General features: G+C 34.7%; 1 protein-coding gene across 3 annotated transcripts in view; it reads right to left on the bottom strand.

Moving 5' to 3' along the window:
- Nucleotides 1–1369: 1369 nt before the first annotated feature.
- LOC149578559 (protein REDUCED WALL ACETYLATION 3-like) overlaps nucleotides 1370–20861 on the bottom strand; it is a 63657-nt gene continuing 44165 nt past the window's right edge. For all 3 annotated transcript variants that reach the window (XM_089829823.1, XM_089829827.1, XM_089829833.1), the window contains 11 exons: nucleotides 13513–13674; nucleotides 4794–4943; nucleotides 4377–4632; nucleotides 4096–4217; nucleotides 3801–3887; nucleotides 3600–3688; nucleotides 2707–2769; nucleotides 2516–2572; nucleotides 2336–2432; nucleotides 1955–2113; nucleotides 1370–1839 (listed from right to left, as the gene is read on the bottom strand). In XM_089829823.1, the coding sequence (XP_089685949.1) occupies nucleotides 1825–1839; nucleotides 1955–2113; nucleotides 2336–2432; nucleotides 2516–2572; nucleotides 2707–2769; nucleotides 3600–3688; nucleotides 3801–3887; nucleotides 4096–4217; nucleotides 4377–4632; nucleotides 4794–4943; nucleotides 13513–13674 (1257 nt within the window). In that variant the 3' untranslated portion in view covers nucleotides 1370–1824. The remainder of the gene's footprint in view (nucleotides 1840–1954; nucleotides 2114–2335; nucleotides 2433–2515; nucleotides 2573–2706; nucleotides 2770–3599; nucleotides 3689–3800; nucleotides 3888–4095; nucleotides 4218–4376; nucleotides 4633–4793; nucleotides 4944–13512; nucleotides 13675–20861) is intronic.

Genomic DNA, 20861 nt, shown 5'->3' with positions numbered 1-20861 from the left:
TGTGTTGGTTTTGGGGATTGGTTATGTTTCTTGAGTGATTTACTTCACTTTGCTTCCCCATAGCAGCAAGTTGCAGTTGATATCAGATATGCAACCATCATTTTATTTCAACTATATATCGTATATTACTTATTGGGCTTATGTTTACATTGATTTTCTCTGTTCTATGTAGTAATGCAACAGTTTATTGCATCTAATATATCATTGCAAACATTGAAAGGTAGTCCCAGCAGTGAGTGGGGCAAATGCCTTAATTACTGTGTCCGCCCCACCAAATAAGTGCTTATTATATTTTCTCCATTGAATAAATGTTAGTTTGTAATGTTTTCTTTTAGTTAGTAAATAGTTTGATTCTTGCTTGCCCCACTGAACAAGGCGTTAATTTTGTTAAGGTTTTCCTACTGAAAAAGTGACAGTCGCCCACTAAATAAGTTGAATTTTGCAATAAAAACCCATTGAATAAATGGTTGTGCGCCTACTTTTACCATTGCATATGCACTGCACTGAATATGCAGTATTGGTTGGCTTGTCGTCCAGTGCTTTCTATTTCAGTTGCAACACTCAATTTAGTTGTGTAGTCCTTAACATTGCATGCTCTCATCTTGCCCATTCTTGGGAACTAGGTGATTAGAAAGTGGAAGGGATATTCCATTGCATGCTACATTTCAGTTGGTTTAAAGTTACCAAAAAAAAATATAATGCAGATGTATATTATGAAAACCTTGATGACAGATCAAAGAAAGTAGTTTAATGTGTTATGCAAACAAAACAATGCAGGTTTCTCAGATTATCTTTGCAAACTGCAATCTTTTGGTTGCCTTTGTTGAAATGCCAACAGAAAATATATCAGCTGCAACATAGAATTTACAATTGATTGCTTCTTGTTTCAGATGAGGTTGCCTTCGTTGAAATGCCAACAGAGAACATGTCAGCAGCAACATAGAATTTACAATGATTGCTTCTTGTTTCAGATGAGCTAAGTGATTGTTCTCAATGGTTGTTACAATTGATTGCTTCTTGTTTCATTTCCAAAATTCTGTCTTTTTCACAACTGTAATGGATGTAACCTTTAATTTACCAGTGCATGCAATTGTATGTTATGCAGTGCACATCTTTGAATTTGTACTTCAATTGCCATCCAGTCATCTTGCAACGTCAAAATTTAACCACATATATCAAAGTAATGTAAAGTTATAAATGAGATCATGAATTTCCCACCTAGTACCCAAATAAAATCATACTCTTGTCAAAAAAGAATTTAGTCTTTCTAATATTAAACTGAATACCATGGCCCCCCAGATATACTAAATGTTGCAGTTATTTCCAATCACCTGCACCTTGACACTGGTATTCACTGTGAGTCAAAAGATCCATGAAACAACAGACGTTGATGCGTCTTTCATTTATAATATGTGAAGGGTCTTGCCTTTCAAATTGAGAGTTATCAGATACAAAAAAAATACAACTTTCAATATAGAGGATCTATACACTGAACATATTCAAATTCCATAGTTTTTGACATAAGAAGAAGAATAATTCATTTATCTGATAAAGAATGTTTGAAGCTTGATTCCCCTCCAAGAAGAATGCCTTGGGCCCTTAAGATCTTAAAATAATTTTGTGAAAGAAGAGTACAGACCAAAGTAGAGCTGCTAGCAAAGGTTATCATTTACTTGCTGATAAACAACTATAATTTGCATCCGGAAATTTGTAGACCGGCATTGTAGACACATACAAAGTGTACCTCAAAATTTGAATATGCATCTGCCAGATGGAAAAATAATCCCAGACACCAATATCTAGGTAAAGATACATCAAGTGTATTCAGCCTTGACCTCCCTGAAATAAAGAAAACATAAAGAATGCAACATTAAGTCAGCAGCCAACATAAATACACTAATTAGAAATCCTCGCAGACATTGACAAACCATCTCTTGAGATAAGTATGACTCACAATTATCTTAGGCGTCATGACCATGATCCAAGATACCCCATACAAGAAGAGAGATAATGTAACAGCCGCAAGGGTATTATGTAGAAGTCGCTTGCTATTATTACTTGGAATAAATACAGATTTTAGTGAGTTTGTCAACTGAAAGAGTCGGTGTGATATCTACAAAAAAATGGTTAAGAGTTAAAATGTGCATGGTAAAATAAACACAGAATCATTTTTGCACTGCAAAACAAATCACATATATTGTAATACAATGTTATTGATGTTAATGCCAAAGAAACAATATCAAGCCTGGAGGAATTATGCCCCTATTATATACTAGAGAAAAAGAGTTCATCATTCATGTGCACATGAGTGAATAGAAGTTGCAAGTTAAATTACCAGTACATAAACTGCTGTTATAAACATGAAGTTAAGCATTGGATAGCCTGGAATAATAGAAAGTAACCACCGAGGTTGTCCATTGGGTGTTCCAGTTCTGTACATTGCAAAATTATTAAAATTGCTTTAGGCTGAAACAGATGTAAAACATTTACAAAACGGCAAACCATTTCTCCTCACCTCAACCAAATGTGGAATTGAGCAATGTAGGTCTCCAAGGTTATTTTTCCAAGCCATCTGTAACCTTGAAAATGTTATATCCACAGTGACCACAGCCTAATATGTGTGTGCGTGCCCCCACAAAGCAACAAAAATAAAGCTACTTTGCTTATATGATTTGTTTCTCCAAAAAAATTAGACCCACTACTTACGCAAAGAGAGTTAACGAGAAATTCCGAAACTGTTGTGTCACATTCCGAAGGCAAATGTAAACGCTGAATACAAGAAACAGAGATAATAAAATGGTCAGGAGCTAAACTGGAATTCAAATTTTGCATTAATAGATTCAGTGCTATAAAGTACTGCATTATTTGAAAGTAAAATGGATGCCTCAAAAAATGAATACAGCAAATAGAAACATGTCATTGTAAGAAATTAACCTAGACTTCAAATTTACATCAGAAGAATCTGTATAATATATTGCAGCAAGTGTGTGAAGACAAATGTATAGCTATAAACCGATAACAGAAAATAAAAATATTGAATGGTAAAAAACTAAAACCAACTTCAAATGTGCGTGAGTGGAATCAGTACAACAGACGAATGTATGATACATTGCAGCAAGTGTGTGAAGGCAAATGTATAGACAAAAGACCAATTATAGGATATAAAGAAATTCAATGGTAAGACCTAAAACCAACTTCAAATGTACATGAGTAGAATCAATACCATAATGTTTACACAGAAATTAGCAAATTAAAAACATGAAATATAGTAAAACATAAACCAGCTTCAAATTTACATCACTGGATCGGTATCATGCATTACTGAAAGAGAATGAAAGCAAATGTACAAGAGGTATAAAAGCTGAATAAGGCAAATTTAGATATCCTATTAAGGCTCACGACTTTCAAATTTACATCAGTAGAATCAATATAGGTTGTTCAAGAAACCAAGAAAAATGTATTGACTGAATACTGAGAATAAAGGCATCAACAAGTTACGAGCTGAAATCAACTTCAAATTTGCATCAGTGAAACCAGTATCATATAGTGCTGCAAGATTCTTTTAACATATGCATATCAAAAATATGCTTTCTACATACGTTATGGGTATCCATGATGTGTATGGATGATATTTGTTGTATGTAGCCTTGTCCAGTTTATATACATGTTCATACCACAAATATCCAACCTGCAAAAAGGCATAAAATGGATAAGATGGAAAGTGACCTCAACAACAAGACACATTGTTTCTTGCTGGCCTGTCAAAGATATAGAATCAAAAAAGGGGTCTGACTGCTAACCACTAAACAAGCTGTCACAAGACTCGCTTTGATAATCAGTCTTATCTTTACTTCCATTTCCTCTAGTTTCTCCATCCATCTTTCAACCTACATATAAAATTCAACCATTTACAGATAAATGCAAAAAACAAATTCTCATTAATGATAGAATCAGAACAGTGCTTAGTTTTTCAAATAACAGTGTGACAATATAAAGAAGCTTGTATATGCGAAGAAAGATGCATTTGACATGTTTGGAGAACAACATTACACGAATGTCAAAAATACAAATACTTCTACCAAGATATGAACTTACTGTAGGATGATAGTAAGCATAAATCATTCCAATGATCCAGATATAGCGATCGAGGCCCGACCTGAATTGCCATTCATGCAAGCGTGGATACTGTGGCTTCTTCGGATTTGGATCAGAATATCCTGTATTATCATAATAAGTCAAAGCATATGAATTAACTTGAGCAATGTTGCAATAAGATCAACTTTGAATATTTAGTATAACTTGAAATGGAAAGAAAAAATCAGAGCTGTTGGACTTTTTCACACACAAATATATTATTCCTCTGGCATGTTACTCACCCAAAAGAAATGTTAAGGGACTCCAGATGAGATCAAACATGCCTGGAATTTCCCAGACCACAATTACCACTAAAAAGCAAGATGCAATCTTTACTGCAATAACTGAACCAATTTCATTGTATTTGTTGAAAATCCCAAGGGCACCGTACACCATTAGGGTAAAAAGCGTGTGCATTGGACATATATAATACAGCATGTAGTCATCATTGAGTACAACGCAGCAAAATATAACAAGAAAGTTGAGGCGCCACATCATCTGCAAGTTAGATATTTAAACATACTAAATAAATCAAGAGTATATTCACATGAAGTAGCATATATTTCTAACTTTCTAGGAAAATACTATTGTAAGACCATTATTAGAGCACATACTGAGCAGACAAAAGCACAAAATCATTTAGATATATAGAAGCATACCTGTACAAACCGTGCAAGGCTGAAATCTTTTCTCACATAATAATAAGAAAAATTCCCAAATCCCGTCATCCAGACATATGCAGCAATAAATATACGAATTGCATTATATATCTCTGTTGCTGCAAAATAGTGATACATCAAGAATAACACCTGCATATCAAAAGAGACTTTAATTACAAAGTGTAAGCATTCATGTCAAAACTGTTAAACACTTGGGTCTACTGATAGGAAATGGATGGCAGGTTTTTGCTTTATAAGAATTAGGAAGGTTCCTATTAAAAACAGATTAATAGGTTACCCTTTTCATTTTAAAACGCATGCACCCTCCAGTTGATTGCTAATTTAATGATATCTCTTATGATCACTAGTGGCTCAAACGTTTAGTTACACTGCTTACCGTAGTAGCCATTGAAGTGGGCAAGGATGTCTGGACACGGCAGATTGACAGTGAATGTCAAAAATCTTCCCTCCAGCTGTAAAGTTTTACCAAGTATAGGGATATACTTCAAACTCAACAGAACTTGGACAAGCCAACAGAAACAGAAGACTAAAATAATTATGTGGTTGGAGAACAAATGGATCCAGGATAACCAAAAACCTTCTTCTCCACTAAAATTAAATTATTTGCAGTTTGGGAAGATTAAAACCCCATATGCAGGAAATTGAAGGAGGTCCAGAGGAGTTTTGAAATTGAAATAAACCCATCCACCCTCAATACATAGAAAGGGATGAGGACCTCCAAGGGGGTAATTAACATTGTCAATTCAATGTAGAGTTAAAATCTTCTAAACAAGAGAAGTAAGAGTAACTGAATAAGAAGCAGAATGATTACAAAAGGAATCTATGGAAACAACATGGCACTAATGAGATGTTGCTACCATCTATAATAGGCGTGTCTTCTACTGGGATGAACTGACCGTAACAGAAGATGGATCGATATGATAGTTTAAGCCATAAGGTCCAAAGGGAATATAAAGAAATCTCAACAATTAATGTCTATGCTCCCAATAGCTCCCTCCTGAAACAGCAACACAGGGATGAGTCTTGGAGTATCCCTACATCAAAATTCAAGAGAGACTTATGTTTGGAGACAAATCTCGATTGCACTAAAAACACTAGAGAAATGGAACAATAAACTCGAAAAGGATTTCAAATCTGGAGGCCTTTTTTACAACTCGCTATCCAATATCCGGTCTCGTCCAACAGCAATGCATAATTGGCAATATAGTTGAAAGACTGAACATGGTTCTAGCTTCAGCAAAGCTGACTAGATTATACCTAGTTGTTGGAGGCAGGTATTTTGAAAGCTTCTTAGATCAGAACATACACCCTTACCATTCTCTTAACTGAGAAAGAAAACTTGTCACGGAGAAGTCCATTCAGGTTCAAAATAAAGTAGCTACAGGACCAGTCAAATGAATTCATGGCTAAAGTGTAGAATATTATAACCTATCTTCTAAGCTTGAAAAATCGCAAAAGCGAAAAGTTATTGATTACCAAATGTTTACACCGGTGCAGGGGTGCGTCGGTATGGGGGGATGTTGGGATGAGTTTTGGGTGCAAGAAAAAAAGGGCCTCAATTTGGGGACGGCGAGGGGATGGCAGGGGAGGAGGGTTGCATAGTATATATATATATATGACTATAAATGTTAATTATGAAATGGTACTTCAATATATTATATAACATACCAAATATAGTTGAATAAAGAAAATTGAAATGCGATCCACAAACCATAAGTTCAAACTTGAAACTTGAAACTTCATAACCATTACCAATGACCATTTAACAAATTAACTTAGTTCAAAATGCAAGATTCAAAATTCATTGTTCAAATATGAATATCATATATCATAAAGATGCTCATGATGACAATGAGCCGAGTAGCATGAAATAGTGAAAAGAAATAATGTATCATAGCCATATCAAAGTGAGTAGAATCAACAAAATGACAAAATGTCAATAATGAGAACGGAATCATCCCAAGTGCTCTCTAATCATCCCTTATACTGAAGTCCTAATCATCCCAAGGGTTAGCTTGCTTAAAAAACAAATTAAAAAAAGAAATGTAAAAAGTATTATAACTTTTTGGGCCATTCAGCCGGCCGCACCCCATGAGCATCCTGGGAGCACCCGAGCACCCGCAACGCACCCGAGTCTCAAGTCCTACCCAAGTGCTCAACCAGTGCGGCCGAGGTGCAGCAGCACTTTTTCAGCCAGCGGGGGTACTCGGGTGCGCAACGCACCTACACTGGGTACATACACGCACAGGGTGCTTTGGGTCACATTGGTTTACACAAAACATTTCCAAAGGAAGTAGATTGGAATGAACCCATTAAAAAAACATGTTTTGGGGTTTGCCTCTGCCAAGCCCAATCTGCTCCCAGTGTCGACCAGATCCAAGCCCCAAAGCAATTCACGCATGGGTCCAAAAAAATCTCACAAGTCTTATCCTAGTGAAGACATGGAAGTCATTCATCTACCTCAACACTAATTTCAATTTTGGATTCTTTATTAAAAAAAGGTTCAAGGCACTCAATAATTCTACGGAGCTAAGAGAGGAACTTGTGTATGAAAAAATCCAAGAGAGTTGCCTCTTCACTTTGTTGCTACATTTAAAACAAGGGAATCAGAATTCATGAATGCAACATAGGCGTGCAATTATTGATGTGTAGGAGAGTAAGAAAGAAAAAGCGTGCAGCTTTCATTGACAAAATCAAATGCGTGTGGCCTCCAAAAATCTCATTTGCAACTTTGAAATGATGTAATCATCTCGAACTCCGTTCATTTGTTCCATTTAACATAATAGGGGAGCTATAGGAAGTACACAGGCACACCTAATACTTTCATCAATAAACAGTAGGTAGAAAAAACATCAATGACATCTCATCTTTGATCAACTGCAATAGGAAAAATCTTTACACCACCCCCCCAACCTAAAACTGTAATGTCCCCATTTTGGCTGACATCGTTTTGTGTGCTGGATCAATCTATCACGGACTCTCGTAGACTGGTGGTTGTGAGGAGAGATTCATTCTGGCGTTTATTTGGGGATTGGATGGCTTATTATGCTCTTGGAGATATTATTTTATTTATATTTTATCATTACTTCTTATATGGGGGCCCACATGTTATAATTCTAAGTTGAGTTGCACTTTTTATTTTATAAAGTTATTTATTATAAAAGTGCATTATAATGGGATTTTATAATGAATATTTCTAGAAGTTCTTAGTAACTTCTTAGAAAATGATGCTTCTAGAAGTCCTTAGTAACTTCTTAGAAAAGTAAATAAATAGAGGGCTTGGCCTCTCATTTGGACAGACGGGATTTGGTAACTCAACTACATCTTCTATGAGCATTTGTGGAGCTTGATAGTCTGCAAATATTCAGCATAATCCTTGAGAACAATACCTCTCAAGTGAAAGACCTTCTGAAGGGTTGCACTTTGGAAGTGGTATTCAGCCATTTCAAGTTGAGCTTAATTTGTATACTCAGAGTACCTGAGGGTTTGAGTTTTTGAAAGCAATCCAAAAATACAGCTCCAAAAAAGCAGTCCGAAAAAGCAAATCCGAAAAAGCAGTCCGAAAAAGCAGATCCGAAAAAACAGTCCGAAAAAGCAGATCCGAAAAAAGCAAGTGAAAAAAGTAGATTGGAAAAAGCAAAGCAAAAAGGGCAGCATTGGAGAAAATTATTACAGCCATCTACAACCAGTTTCCTTTGTTAGCATTGCTTTTTAGGTGTTATAAGTTTCAGCTGTAGGTGTGCATTATACCAACATTATCATTTTTGTAATCCATGTAAATGCCAAAAGTCTTGGCCATATTTCATGAGCATTGCATTAGAAATTTCATTGCAATTAAGGAGATAATAGTTGCCGGTGTCATTCGAGCAATTCAATATCATTATTTATCAACTAGTTAATTTGCATACCAACTGTTTGTAAAAATGCCAATTGGCTATAGGTGTTCATTTCTCATGTTTAGATCATATATATGCATTGTATATTGTCAAAATTAGTTGCACATTCATGTTAGGTCATTGTTTAGTCAATTCAGAGTCTACTTGCAAGCATTTTTATTGATGCTAAGTGAAGGAAAGAGCCATAAAAGCAAACTGAAATTTTATATCAGTCATATGACCCTTGTATGCAAAGTGTTTTCTTGAACCTTTATCAGCATTTTGGGATCAGATTTGAGCAAGGTCATTACAGTGGTATCAGAGCTTGTTTGCAAAGTGTTTAACGAAATGTCAAACAACTAAAGTATAAAGAACTTTGGTGTTTGAAAAAGTTATAACCTATTGGGGTCATTACAAAAACTTAGGCAAGACAACTTACAAAGTTATCGGAAAGGTAATGGCAACTCATCTAAATATCTTCCAAATATCATATTGGCGGGACAGGTAAGTTTGTTCATAGCAGACATTAACATCCAATATTGAGTGGTCATCCTATGAGCTTTACCTGTGGACAACAAAAATAAGGCCAAACTAGAAAGGCCTTAAAACCAATTTGGTTGTCTGTGTCCCTGAAGTAGTTCTGGGTGGCATTCTTTTCTTGAATAAGGCTGGTACAGTTTAAGAAACCAAGCACATAACAAGTGAAAACAAATTTGATGTTGATGAGATTATGAGTATGAGATCAAATCTTATGCTCTTCATCCTTGTTTCTTCAATATGAGAAGATGACTGAAGTTTGTGTGCTTTTGCCTTTAGGTCGCATGGCAAAACCAATGGTATATAACAAACATGTGCCACAATCTGACCAATCAAAATTTCAAATGGTAATATGAAATCATGATATCACTAGCAAGATTTAACTGTGTAGCTTTTGGGTAAAACTCATTGACCCATATTTCACAAGCAGTGATTCACAAGAAACCATCTCTCAAGAGAATGAATATAACACTTAACACTCTTTGCATCTAGGTGATGCTCACGGGAATAAAGCATCAGACCTTCCCGAGAGGTCACCCATCCAAGTACTGCTCCAACTAAGGGCACTTAATCATGGAGTTTCCTCCAAGGTTGAGCCCACTTAACTTGCTACCCCATTTAATGCTTCACCCTTGCGAGCATCACCTAGATGGAATCATTGTCAAGTGTTACATTCATTCTCCTAATAGAGGGGTTCTTCTATAGTACTAGTCATGAAAGATGGGTCAATGAGTTTGACCTCAAAACTACACAATTGAATCTTGATTGTAATTCACAACTTGACTTGCTGTGGAAAATATCTACTACTTATCAATATTAAATTTGTTTGAAATTACTATTGAACATACAATCAAGAAAACGATGGATTAGTGCTTGAAGTTGAACATAATATTCTATTCAAACTTCACTATTTTGTTGTTTATATTCTACAGTCTAGACAGGTATTTACTTGTCTTTCTTCTTCTCTGTCCTCTTCTGTGGTAGCATTCATAGCCTTCAATAATATGACACAACACCAGTCATTATTCTACTCTTTCAATTGTCCTAATATATAAAAGTTCAACCTGTCCTCTTGCCAAAAATCAGTGATCCACACCAAAGTCTATAGTAGTAATTTATCTAAAAAGTTAAAAACAGTCACTCCTAAAATCTTTGAAATCTAAACAATAATTTGGCTTTTACGAATCGGCTTACTTGGCTTTGATTCTTGCAGACTATTTACAATTATTAAAGATAATAAAATGTTATATACTGACATGCAATTAAATGGAATCAGTTGGATAAATGGTCACCCAACTGTCACAAAAAAGTAAAAATGAAATAAGAACTATTGATGATAGAACAACCATAACAATAGTTAAAGTGCTCTTAGAAGTATCTAGCAAGAACAATTAAACTTAGTTACCTTTTTATAATCCAATCTATGTATTAGTGTGTGTTTGACCTCACATTCTTTTTGTATAATATAGTTAAGTGCTCTTAGAGGTATCTAACAGGAAGTGGAACAATAAAACCTAGATACTTATTTATTATCCAATCTATGTGTTTGACCTCACATTATTTTTGTCAAGTACAAGATAAAAAGCGTACTCCACAAATTTTAGTAAGATACTAATTCCTGAAAATTTAATTCTATAGGTACCCATTGTAAACCCTCATTATTAAAGCCAATTTCTAAACCCATCAAATGTAATGAGCCTTGCTCAAACTGGTCACAAATTACCCTAATTTTTCTACTTGTAATAAAGGGTTGCAAGATTCATAATGAATATAATTCTTTCTTTCATCTGTTAATGCACTAAGAGAATAGGATGCATCTACAACCAAGACATCTTTACAAGATCTGAATACAAACTAATATCAAATCCAAAACTCTGGTATCATATATATAAATAAATCCTAAAGACTGACACCTACAGCAGTAGCATATAATATGCATGAATAAACAGGAGAAACCTGGTTCTTGAAGTCACTTTGAGACTCTACTGACAATGCAATCAATATCTCTAGGTATTATGCCCTAATGACAAGGTAATACAGTGTTCCTACAACAAGCTCTTGTAGCAAATGCCCTACTTATTTTTCCTCTTCACACCTGGCTCTTGGCCACAAATTCGGCACAATGAAGTGACTGTAATACCACCTCCAATCGGCAATAATTCAGGTGATGTTTCACACCTTCAAAATTGCTATCATTGGGATTTTTCGTTCCCAAAGACATTGATTATCTGCAAGCCCTTGGCTCCACAAATACACATGCAAATGTTAATAACAAATCCGAATGCCTTCCCATGAGGCTCTCTCCTCTATTTATATTATTCCTGCCCCCCTTTCTAGAAGAATCATAAGTGTTATCTTATCACACTATTCTGGAAGCTTCCTCCTTTCCAACAATAGATGAGTTGTGCTTCTCGACGATTCCCTAATATTAAATTAATTAAATATAAAGTCATCTTTTTAATTTTTAAATTATTTAATAACTTTATAAGAAATCAATTTAACTATTTCCACTTAGCCTTCGAAGGATGAAAGGCTAAGAAATCTATTGAGAGGCTAAAGAGATGCGGACATTACATCAAATCCCATTATTGACAATGGAACTTTAAAATCAATAACACCATTTCTTTCTGCAATAACAACTATCGCTTCCTCGTGCTTGTGTCCTACTCTTTGGTTTCAAAGTTACCTCAAATGATTGTGCTCATTTTTCACTTGTATAGAAAATTTTAAATATCTAAATGATCAATCTAGCTCAAATTCGAGATGAAAGAAGCAGTACAAACAATAATAAGTGAAAAACAAATCAAATTACAAAAACAAGGTAAATGGTCAATTGAACATTTTTATTTGCATACCAAAGAAGCAATCAGACCAAGGAGAAATCGTTACAAAAAAATTATGCTTAACAAAAATCAAGTCAGGAGCAGTTGCATATTTTAACTACAGAACAAGAATGTGAATTGTTTGCAGGGGTAGTGGAGTGAACCGTCAGTGGTGAGAAGGGGAGGTCAGTATCTACTTTAGTATCATGCTTAATGTTGTTCAGCAGATGAGCATTATAAAAATGATTTCTAATATTAATATAATAATATACATAAAGAAACTCGGGGCATCCTAATACTCGTAAAACACTTTGCATGCCTGGCTACTGAGACTTGAACTAACCATATTGAACTAGCCTTCAGATTTCCTGAATGGCTGAACTAGGAATATAAGCTAATAATGAATTCTCCCTCACAGTTGTATACAAATGTGCTCTCTTCGCCATAGCATGTCCAAGAAAAATAAACTGATATTTTCTTGGTGTCTGCATTAAGCTATAGAAAACTTCTAGCTGATTTTGACGTTATTTTGCCAGAAACCTAGAATTGCTTTGTTATAGCAAGGGATGAAAGAAGCAGGCACACAGTGAATGTTGATGTTTTTGGGACCACATGCAAAATTTCTTACAGAAATATCTGAAATAGAATATGAATATTAAAAATAACTATTGTAACCATGTTATCTGATGTCTAACATAAGAGATGCCTCTGTTTCTTTGGGGACTAGATAAAGCTATACAAACTTGCTGACTGATAGTGAAGCAACATACTGCCAAAAAACCTAAAATAGGTTGGAGGGGTACAGGAAACAATGTTTGGGACTCTAGATACATTTTATCACAGAAAATCTGTATAGAGAGATGATATAATATCAAAGTTATGACACTAATACAAAATAAAAGTAAAGCACGCCAAATTAATCAAAATAGTAAAATACGCATCAATGAAAAAGTTGTGCTCACAAAAGCCCGCTACATTTGAATCCCTGCTCTGTTCACTTGGAGCTAGGATCAATCCCCAGATGGCCTTGAAATAGGATGGATAATATAAAATTAAAATAGTGTTAAAAAATCATGATTTCTGATTCGTTGACTTAGCTTGGTTTTTTGCTTTGTGTTTTTTGTTTTGTGTTTTTTAAACTTTCAGTAGAGCTCTGTTGTGGATTCATCCTTGCCAAAAAAATGTCAAGTCCTTTAAGTAATTATTATGACAAGAATATTTCAGTTCAGATGTGGAGGAAGTTTATAGAGGATCCAATAACATAGAATTTAATCGGAAAGATGGAAAGAAACAGCTGTATGACATGCATAAGAGAGAAAAAAATTACTTCAAATAATCCTAAACTAATTATGAAACAAGGTGAACAGAGATAACTGATGCAGAAACAAGTATACCCATCTTCCTAGTTTAATTCTCAATCATAAGAAAGTAATGACATGATAAAATGAACAGAAACCATATAACCTGCATCCACCCTTTCCATTCCTCAGTTTGATGTCGATTCAAATATAGGATTGGAGATTTTCCAGTGTTTAGAGACTTTTCACCGTGCTTCTTCAGTGATGTCATGGAAGAAACTATGATGAGGAGCAAGTACAGAAACAGGAAGAGATCACGGCTATAATTCTGCAAAGCATAAGAACAGTATATTAGATTTTTTTTTAAAAACAAGAAATTTGAAAAGAAGAACATCAAGCTAACCATCCCATATAATGCATTCCCTTTTAAAACGACCATCCCATATTATGTGTTCCACTTTAAAATGTCTTCAAGAGTAGGATACCTTAAACATGTAATGTGGAATCCTTGGTAAATGGGGGCATTCATATTGTAGAATGGTGTTTTTTTTCTTGATTATTTGTCCCTATTTATTCCATCGGCTTCACAGTGTTCTAAAATCTAGCAATAGAATCCTGAGCAGGTTTACAGTAGCAACGACCTTTGATTCACCAGATAAATAATGCAAAAAGATATTTGGATAATGTTCCAATAAATTAATTCATTGATTTTGAGGTCTGATTGTTTCAGAGTTTCCATAATGTGTTCTAGGAGCCTGAAAAGTAGATGTTGCAATCTTATCGTGTACCATAAAGAAATTCAGAGATTGTTGTTACAAGCAATATATACAACTGCTCCACATCAGTATATCTCAGCCCTCTATTCCAACAAATTTTGGTTTATTGATCTCATTGAATGGAAGGTCTAGGATGCAATGATGATGGGAAAAAATAGATATCCATAGTGATCACACCCGAAGCAAGGGCACTCACAAAGGCAAAGATGACAAGAGCAGAGGCTATTACTGCAACACAATGGATCATCGGTAGAAAACTTATCTGCAACGATGAAAGAGAACAACAATCTAGCTAACCATCAATGTAACAGGCAAGATAGGAGAGAGGATGTGTTGCTAATACTTCTGATTTCTTTCCATGCCCTTGAAAACTGATACAGGATGTTACAATGATTGTTACTGCTAAATAACTGAAATTTGAACTTTGAATGATGAATAAAGATTAAATGAATACATTTGTAACTAGCAGTTTTTAATGGAATAAGTTTTCTCTTGTGGGTTGCCTATAAATGATTGGAATACATGGGGTGAAGAGAATGAATATCATAATGGAGGAGGTACTTCAACAGAATGAAGCAAAGAGGCACAGAGGCAGAAAACATTAATGATGCATACACAAAAATTATCTTGTAATTGAATTTTTTGTCATTGCATTTTTTATTCGACTAGGATGTGTGATCCAGTCAGTCATCATTATAAGATGGATCAATCAATCCAGTCAGTCTGAAGAATTTGGATGTTGGTTATGATTTATACCAGTCTAAGACATGATTGCATATTTATTTTATTCTCTCTTTTTGCATAATAGAGAACTTGTGTATTAGCTCGTACCTTTCACCACTTCAAAATATAGGTTTTGTATAACCATTGGTATTTTCTTTAATGAAAGGTAATTCTCTCTTTTTGCATAATAGAGAACTTATCTATTAGCTCGTACCTTTCACAACTTCAAAATATAGGTTTTGTATAACCATTGGTATTTTCTTTAATGGAAGGTAAACTTCTATAAACTTAGAAGGGTGCTCTGGGAATTATTTCATGTTATTGGATAATAATGAACCAAAACTCATGGAAAGGAATAAGTATGTATGATATACAAAGTGACCTTGCCAAAAATTATATTAATGTAGACTTGACCATGATAAAAAGAAAAAGGAATCTGTATTCAAAATTTAAAATCCTAAAAGAAATAAAAATATGGGATTTAGTCTATTCCTTCACAGAGTGAACAAAGCATTGGAGGAGCTTCTCCATACACAATGCTAGGTTAAATGATTTAGATTAAGACTGAAGATGTGAGATTTGTGTCCAAAATGATTGTGCTGGTATGGTAAACTGTAGGCATAGAATGAAGGGAAAACAGCAGTTCGCATGAGTAATATGTGGTAATTTGGCTACAATTTATCCATAAAAGTGGAGAGTTGTTTAATAGAGATTTTAGAATCAAAGCTGATCACAAATCCTTGCATGGTAGAAGCCAGCATAAAATAGGGTGTTGACTTAATCATATTTGGTTGAGCATTTGTGAGTTGAGCTTTAACCAACTCAGGAGTTCTTTTCATTGTAGTCTGATACTCAGTTTCTTTATTTAAGCAGGTTTAAAGTTTCATGCCTGCCTACAGCCTTCTTGAGCATAACCTTTCCAATGTTTAATAAGGATTATAAGATGGCCGGTGCAACTATAGGCAAAAAGGTTTTTTCTCTTTAATCCTATCATCAACATCTATGCATATGATATTATTGGAATTGGATTCTGTTGTGCAAATTACCTGTTAGTAAAATTGCTCATAGAAATCAGTTGTATGCTTCTTACAAACTTTTGTTTGGAGTTGAAGCTTTGACGCACTTTATAAAAAAACAGAACCACATCTGATTTTTTATTTCGAATTACATGTCATGATTGTTGTACAATATTTTTGTCACAGGGATATATAATGGTGACCTACAGATGTGTTAGGTTAACAAGATGACAATAGAATAGGACTGAGACGTGTATGACTTAAAAAAGAAGGGTTGGGAACTAGTGATGGAAGAGGATGCTGTAAAGGCTTACATGGGTGTTCCTAAGACTCCTATATCAAAATTGTTGTATGATTGAGTGACTTGTAATTTTGTCTTGGGTAGATAGTTGTGGCCTATGGAGGTGTTAGGTTACCAAGATGGACTACAAAATAGCTATTAAACTCCAAAGCTTCTCCCATTGTTCCCTCTCCTTTAGATGAGGGTAAAAGACGATACTGGGTCAGGAAAAGAACTCGACTACTGTTGATTTAAAATACTAGTTTATATCCAAGGTAGTTCAAAAGGGGGTGAAGATAAGTAAATACTTTTGGAGGACAAATAAGGGGATTTAAGGTTCCCCCGCGAAGAGGGTAAAGGAACAGCTTCAGATTAATCAAGAATGGGCCACAGTCAGAGGAAACAAAGAAAAGCTTTATATAACAAGTCTCATTCAATGCTTCTATGGATCATCTACTCTATATATAGGCTAGCATTGTTTACTTTTAAGTGAAGGCAGACATCATAGGTGTTTTCTTCGCTTGTGTACAGGATTTCTCAAGACAATTGTCTCAAGCAATAATTGTCCTTGCAAATTCAGCACCTTGTATTAATTTTTACAATTTCAGCTCCTTTCATTTCTTTTTAAACTTTCAGCTCCTTCATTTTCTTTTTAAAATTTGAGCTCCTTTTAATTTCATTGAGTTATTTTAACAGCCTTGACCCCACCGTACCCAGAATATATGAAAACTTTGCCATCCATAAACCACATCCTCCATTCTACAGATTCAAAGAGACACTGAAATTCAATAAAGCAATAAAGCTATCTCCAGATTTGATTCAAATGAGAAGAAAAATAATCTTTAAGATGGACAATTGATCAACATACTGTTGACATCAATGATTTGATTATTATAGGAGACAATCCTCTTTGATACCCAATCAGAAAGATAGAAAAACATTATTTCAATCAAGGGCCTAGTCTTTACATTCTTGGAATACAAGTATCACAAGCGTAGGATGGGATTTTTGATCTTATTCTCTCTATATGCACTTGACTGTTTAAAGAAGTTCCACATTGATAAGCCCAAATCACCAGCTACAACATATTCATCAAAGTTGAAATATGCGAGAAGTTGATGCTAATTTGCACAAGTAACTTGTTGAGAATTTCCATACTTGTCTCGCACTTGTCTGTAGACCTTTTCTTCACAGAATTTACTCGTTCATATAAGAACCAAAGGAGTGCCAACTAGAGTTACTCAAGTGGATATTTGAGCTGCCTTCTAGGTCCATCTCTCGCAAGATTATATACTCTAGACTCTCTCTAAAGGCACTGTTAGGCACTTTGTTATGAAGAATTGGGCAGGCAGTAGATGTTGACTCTTGTTGTTTTCCTTAGGACCGCTTCAGATGTAATAGCACTGAGATAATGTCTGGTATGTACTTTCCAAATGGCAGCGTCCTCTTTTATTTGTATGAGGAATAAACCATGAGAAGATACATGTCCTTTCATGAGACATGTCTATTTATCAATATAATTAATATAATGGCAAACTTAATTATAGTTGTGTGTGTGTGTGTGTGTGTGTGTGTGTGTGTGTGTGTAATTATATTAATTTCTCTTTGATCTCACAGGTTTATCCTTCTAAAGCTACCAAAACATCAACACTCCTTAGCTAGGGAGGATAAACACAAGACACGTATTACACCATTGGTAATATTAGGCATGGCAAATTTTAAAGATATCTTTGATCAGAAGATATCCACCATTTTGATATCACATATCATATCAAGAGTATTGACTTCAGAATATCAACATATAATATTCACCAAAACTCTAAGTAATGGTCTCCAAAATATCAACACTTGATATTCACCATGTACTCAATAAGGCAATGGTCTCCAAAATATCAATATATGATATTCACCATTTTGATATCACATTTGAGTATTGGTCTCCGAAATAACAATATATGATATTCACCTAATACTCTTTGAGTGATGGCCTTCAGAATGTTGAGATGCAAGATATTCACCAAGTACTATGAGTAATGGTCCCCTGAACATCAAGTTGCATGATATTCACCAAGTACTCTGTGTAATGACCTCCAGAACATCAATTTGTGTTACATTCACCATGTACTCAAAAAATGTTATAAGGTATGTGCACACACATTCTCATAATGCATACCATATAAGCATCTACCATGCAAAATGTAACCTATCATGATCTGCGTAGACATCGTAAGATATCCATCATAATAGAAAATTAAGTTTTTGTTATAGATCGTCATGTTTCAATAACTTCTACAAATAATCATTTGGAAGTCGTTACTTCCTCATGATGTACATAGGGGTAAGGCCCATTAAAGTCATATAGTCACACGTAAGAGCTTTTGAACAACATCAAAATATCAATCATCTAAGCTCCTCATCCAATGATGCTTCTAATGGAGTTTCATACTCCATTTGAATCTATTATCAATCCTTCTTTAACTTTGAAGAAGTGTCAAACTCCCTCTGAATATGAAATTCTTTTATTTGAAGAATTGTCTTCGTCCATCGATCTTATTACTGCAAGCATTAAGATCTTCTCCCTTCTTAATCTGTCCGGAAGACATTTCATTTGAAGATATTGCAAATAATTCATAGAAATAAACTATCCCAAAGGGAAATATCAATGCCACAAGCATATATGTTTCACTATCGTACATAAAATTCATGATCAATATTCAAGGGAATAATCATAAAAATACTTATCTCTTCCAATACTTGGATAGGGCTTATTCATCCATTTAAATTTCTTTTATGTCTTCTTACTTTATCTTGAAAAGAATGTCTCCCTTTATAAGAGACGTACCATTGGATATGATTTTTGTTTCAATAAACAAATTGCATTTCTTGTTCACTGATGGTAATAACCACTGTACTTCCCTCTTTTTCTGGTTCACTTTTCACATTGGTGTCATTCTTTGTTATTGACTTCATATCCCTTTTATTGTTGATGGAATCTAGTCAACGTTGCCTCTTATTGATGAGGCACCTTCATGGTCGATGAATCTCTCCCATTAATATATCCTTTCCCTTTCATATGTCGGCTGAATATTAATTTCCGTTTCCCCAAAAGTTAAATAAGCTTAAAGCTCTTGTATGCGTACTTAATAATGTTCAATGATGTGTGATTTCAATGGAGATTTCTGAATAATTAATATCTTTGGGAAATGGGGAGGTATTCCGTGTGTTTTGCAGTACCATAAACAAGATTCCTTATTGTTTTGAGCTTGATATTGCAACAATATCTGTTTGCTGCTACACGATGGTGCGTGAAACATATACCAGCATTGATGAGTCATTTTTTCTGTACATTGGAACAATGTATTTTATTCTTCCGGTCAAGATATCTGTGTTACTTGTGGCCTGTAAAGACCTGGAGTGGCTCCTCCATGAATTAATTCCTATGACAGTTTGGATTCAGTCCTACATCCCAATGTAGAACTCCTTAGCACTTAGTCTGACTTGGCATCCAACCATTTTTCTGTAGGCTTCTGCCCATTCGCATGTAATGTTCCAACCCGAGATTTAAAGGGGTTTACATCTTTTATAATACTTGTCCTCCGCTGTCCTTTTTTCTTCAATCCACTACCTAGTGCCAAAGTATAGATAATTGCATCCCTCTATATCATTTTATGCATTATAAAGTGTCCACGAGATGACAGAGCCATGTCTTTTGATGACCCATAGCAGATCAAAATATCATCGTCTTGTATTATTTGTGATAGATAGATGCTACAATCTTATTATTATCCTCTGTAATAATGGTTTAAATACATTCTATAGAGGTTGCTATATGTACGAAGGGTGGAGAATCAATCACGTGATTAAAGAATAGATGAGCTACGTTCACTGGTTTGACTAAGCACGGTTATTTAGGATCTTGTTACGGTCTTCTTATCTGACTAAGCAATGCACAATCCTGCATATAATGACTGTCCACCAATCAAGGGAAAGAAAAAGGATTTTTTTTTATTATTATAAACAGTGCTTCCAATCACCAATTTCCATGCGTCTGCTGACCATAATCGATTGCTGCATACAGATGCAAATTTGTATAGAGGACGTCTGATAATCGAAGTATGATATAGAGGAAGTCTGATCATTTATTTCTCTGATCATTTATTTCTCTGATCATTTTCTTCTCAAAGTCAGATCCCCAACTTCGCTCCCTAAGATCAAACTGCTCTGATACCATGTTGTTTTTCTTAGGACCTCTGCAATGTAATAACACTGCCATAATGTCTGGTATGTACTTTCCAAACAGCAGCGTCCTCTTGTATTTTATGTGGAATAAACCAAGAGAAGAGACATGTCCTTTCATGAGACATTTCTATTCATCAATATAATTAATATAATGGCAAACTTAATTATAGCTGTATATGTATATGTATATGTATATGTATATGTATTGGTTTATCCTACTAAAGCTACCAAAACATCAACAACTCTCAACAATCTACTTCTGGTTATATCTATCATCTTGGATCCAGTCTAGATAATCTTGTAAAAAACACAAGCGCAATGCATTATCCAATAAGGAGGCAAACTATAGACAGGCAACACATTATCCAAAATTATTGAGAAACTTTGGTTTTCACAAGGCCAATCAACCATACTACACCACAACAACAAGGATACTCTTTCAATTTGTAATAACCCATTATAGTGTAGCAAGACTAAACAT

Source organism: Cupressus sempervirens, chromosome 1 (assembly GCF_028749045.1).
Source record: "Cupressus sempervirens isolate cs-2001-9-10 chromosome 1, ASM2874904v1, whole genome shotgun sequence".
Taxonomy (NCBI): domain Eukaryota; kingdom Viridiplantae; phylum Streptophyta; class Pinopsida; order Cupressales; family Cupressaceae; genus Cupressus; species Cupressus sempervirens.
The sequence above is the reverse complement of the archived record's forward strand: the minus strand, read 5'-3'. Positions and strand labels throughout refer to the sequence as shown.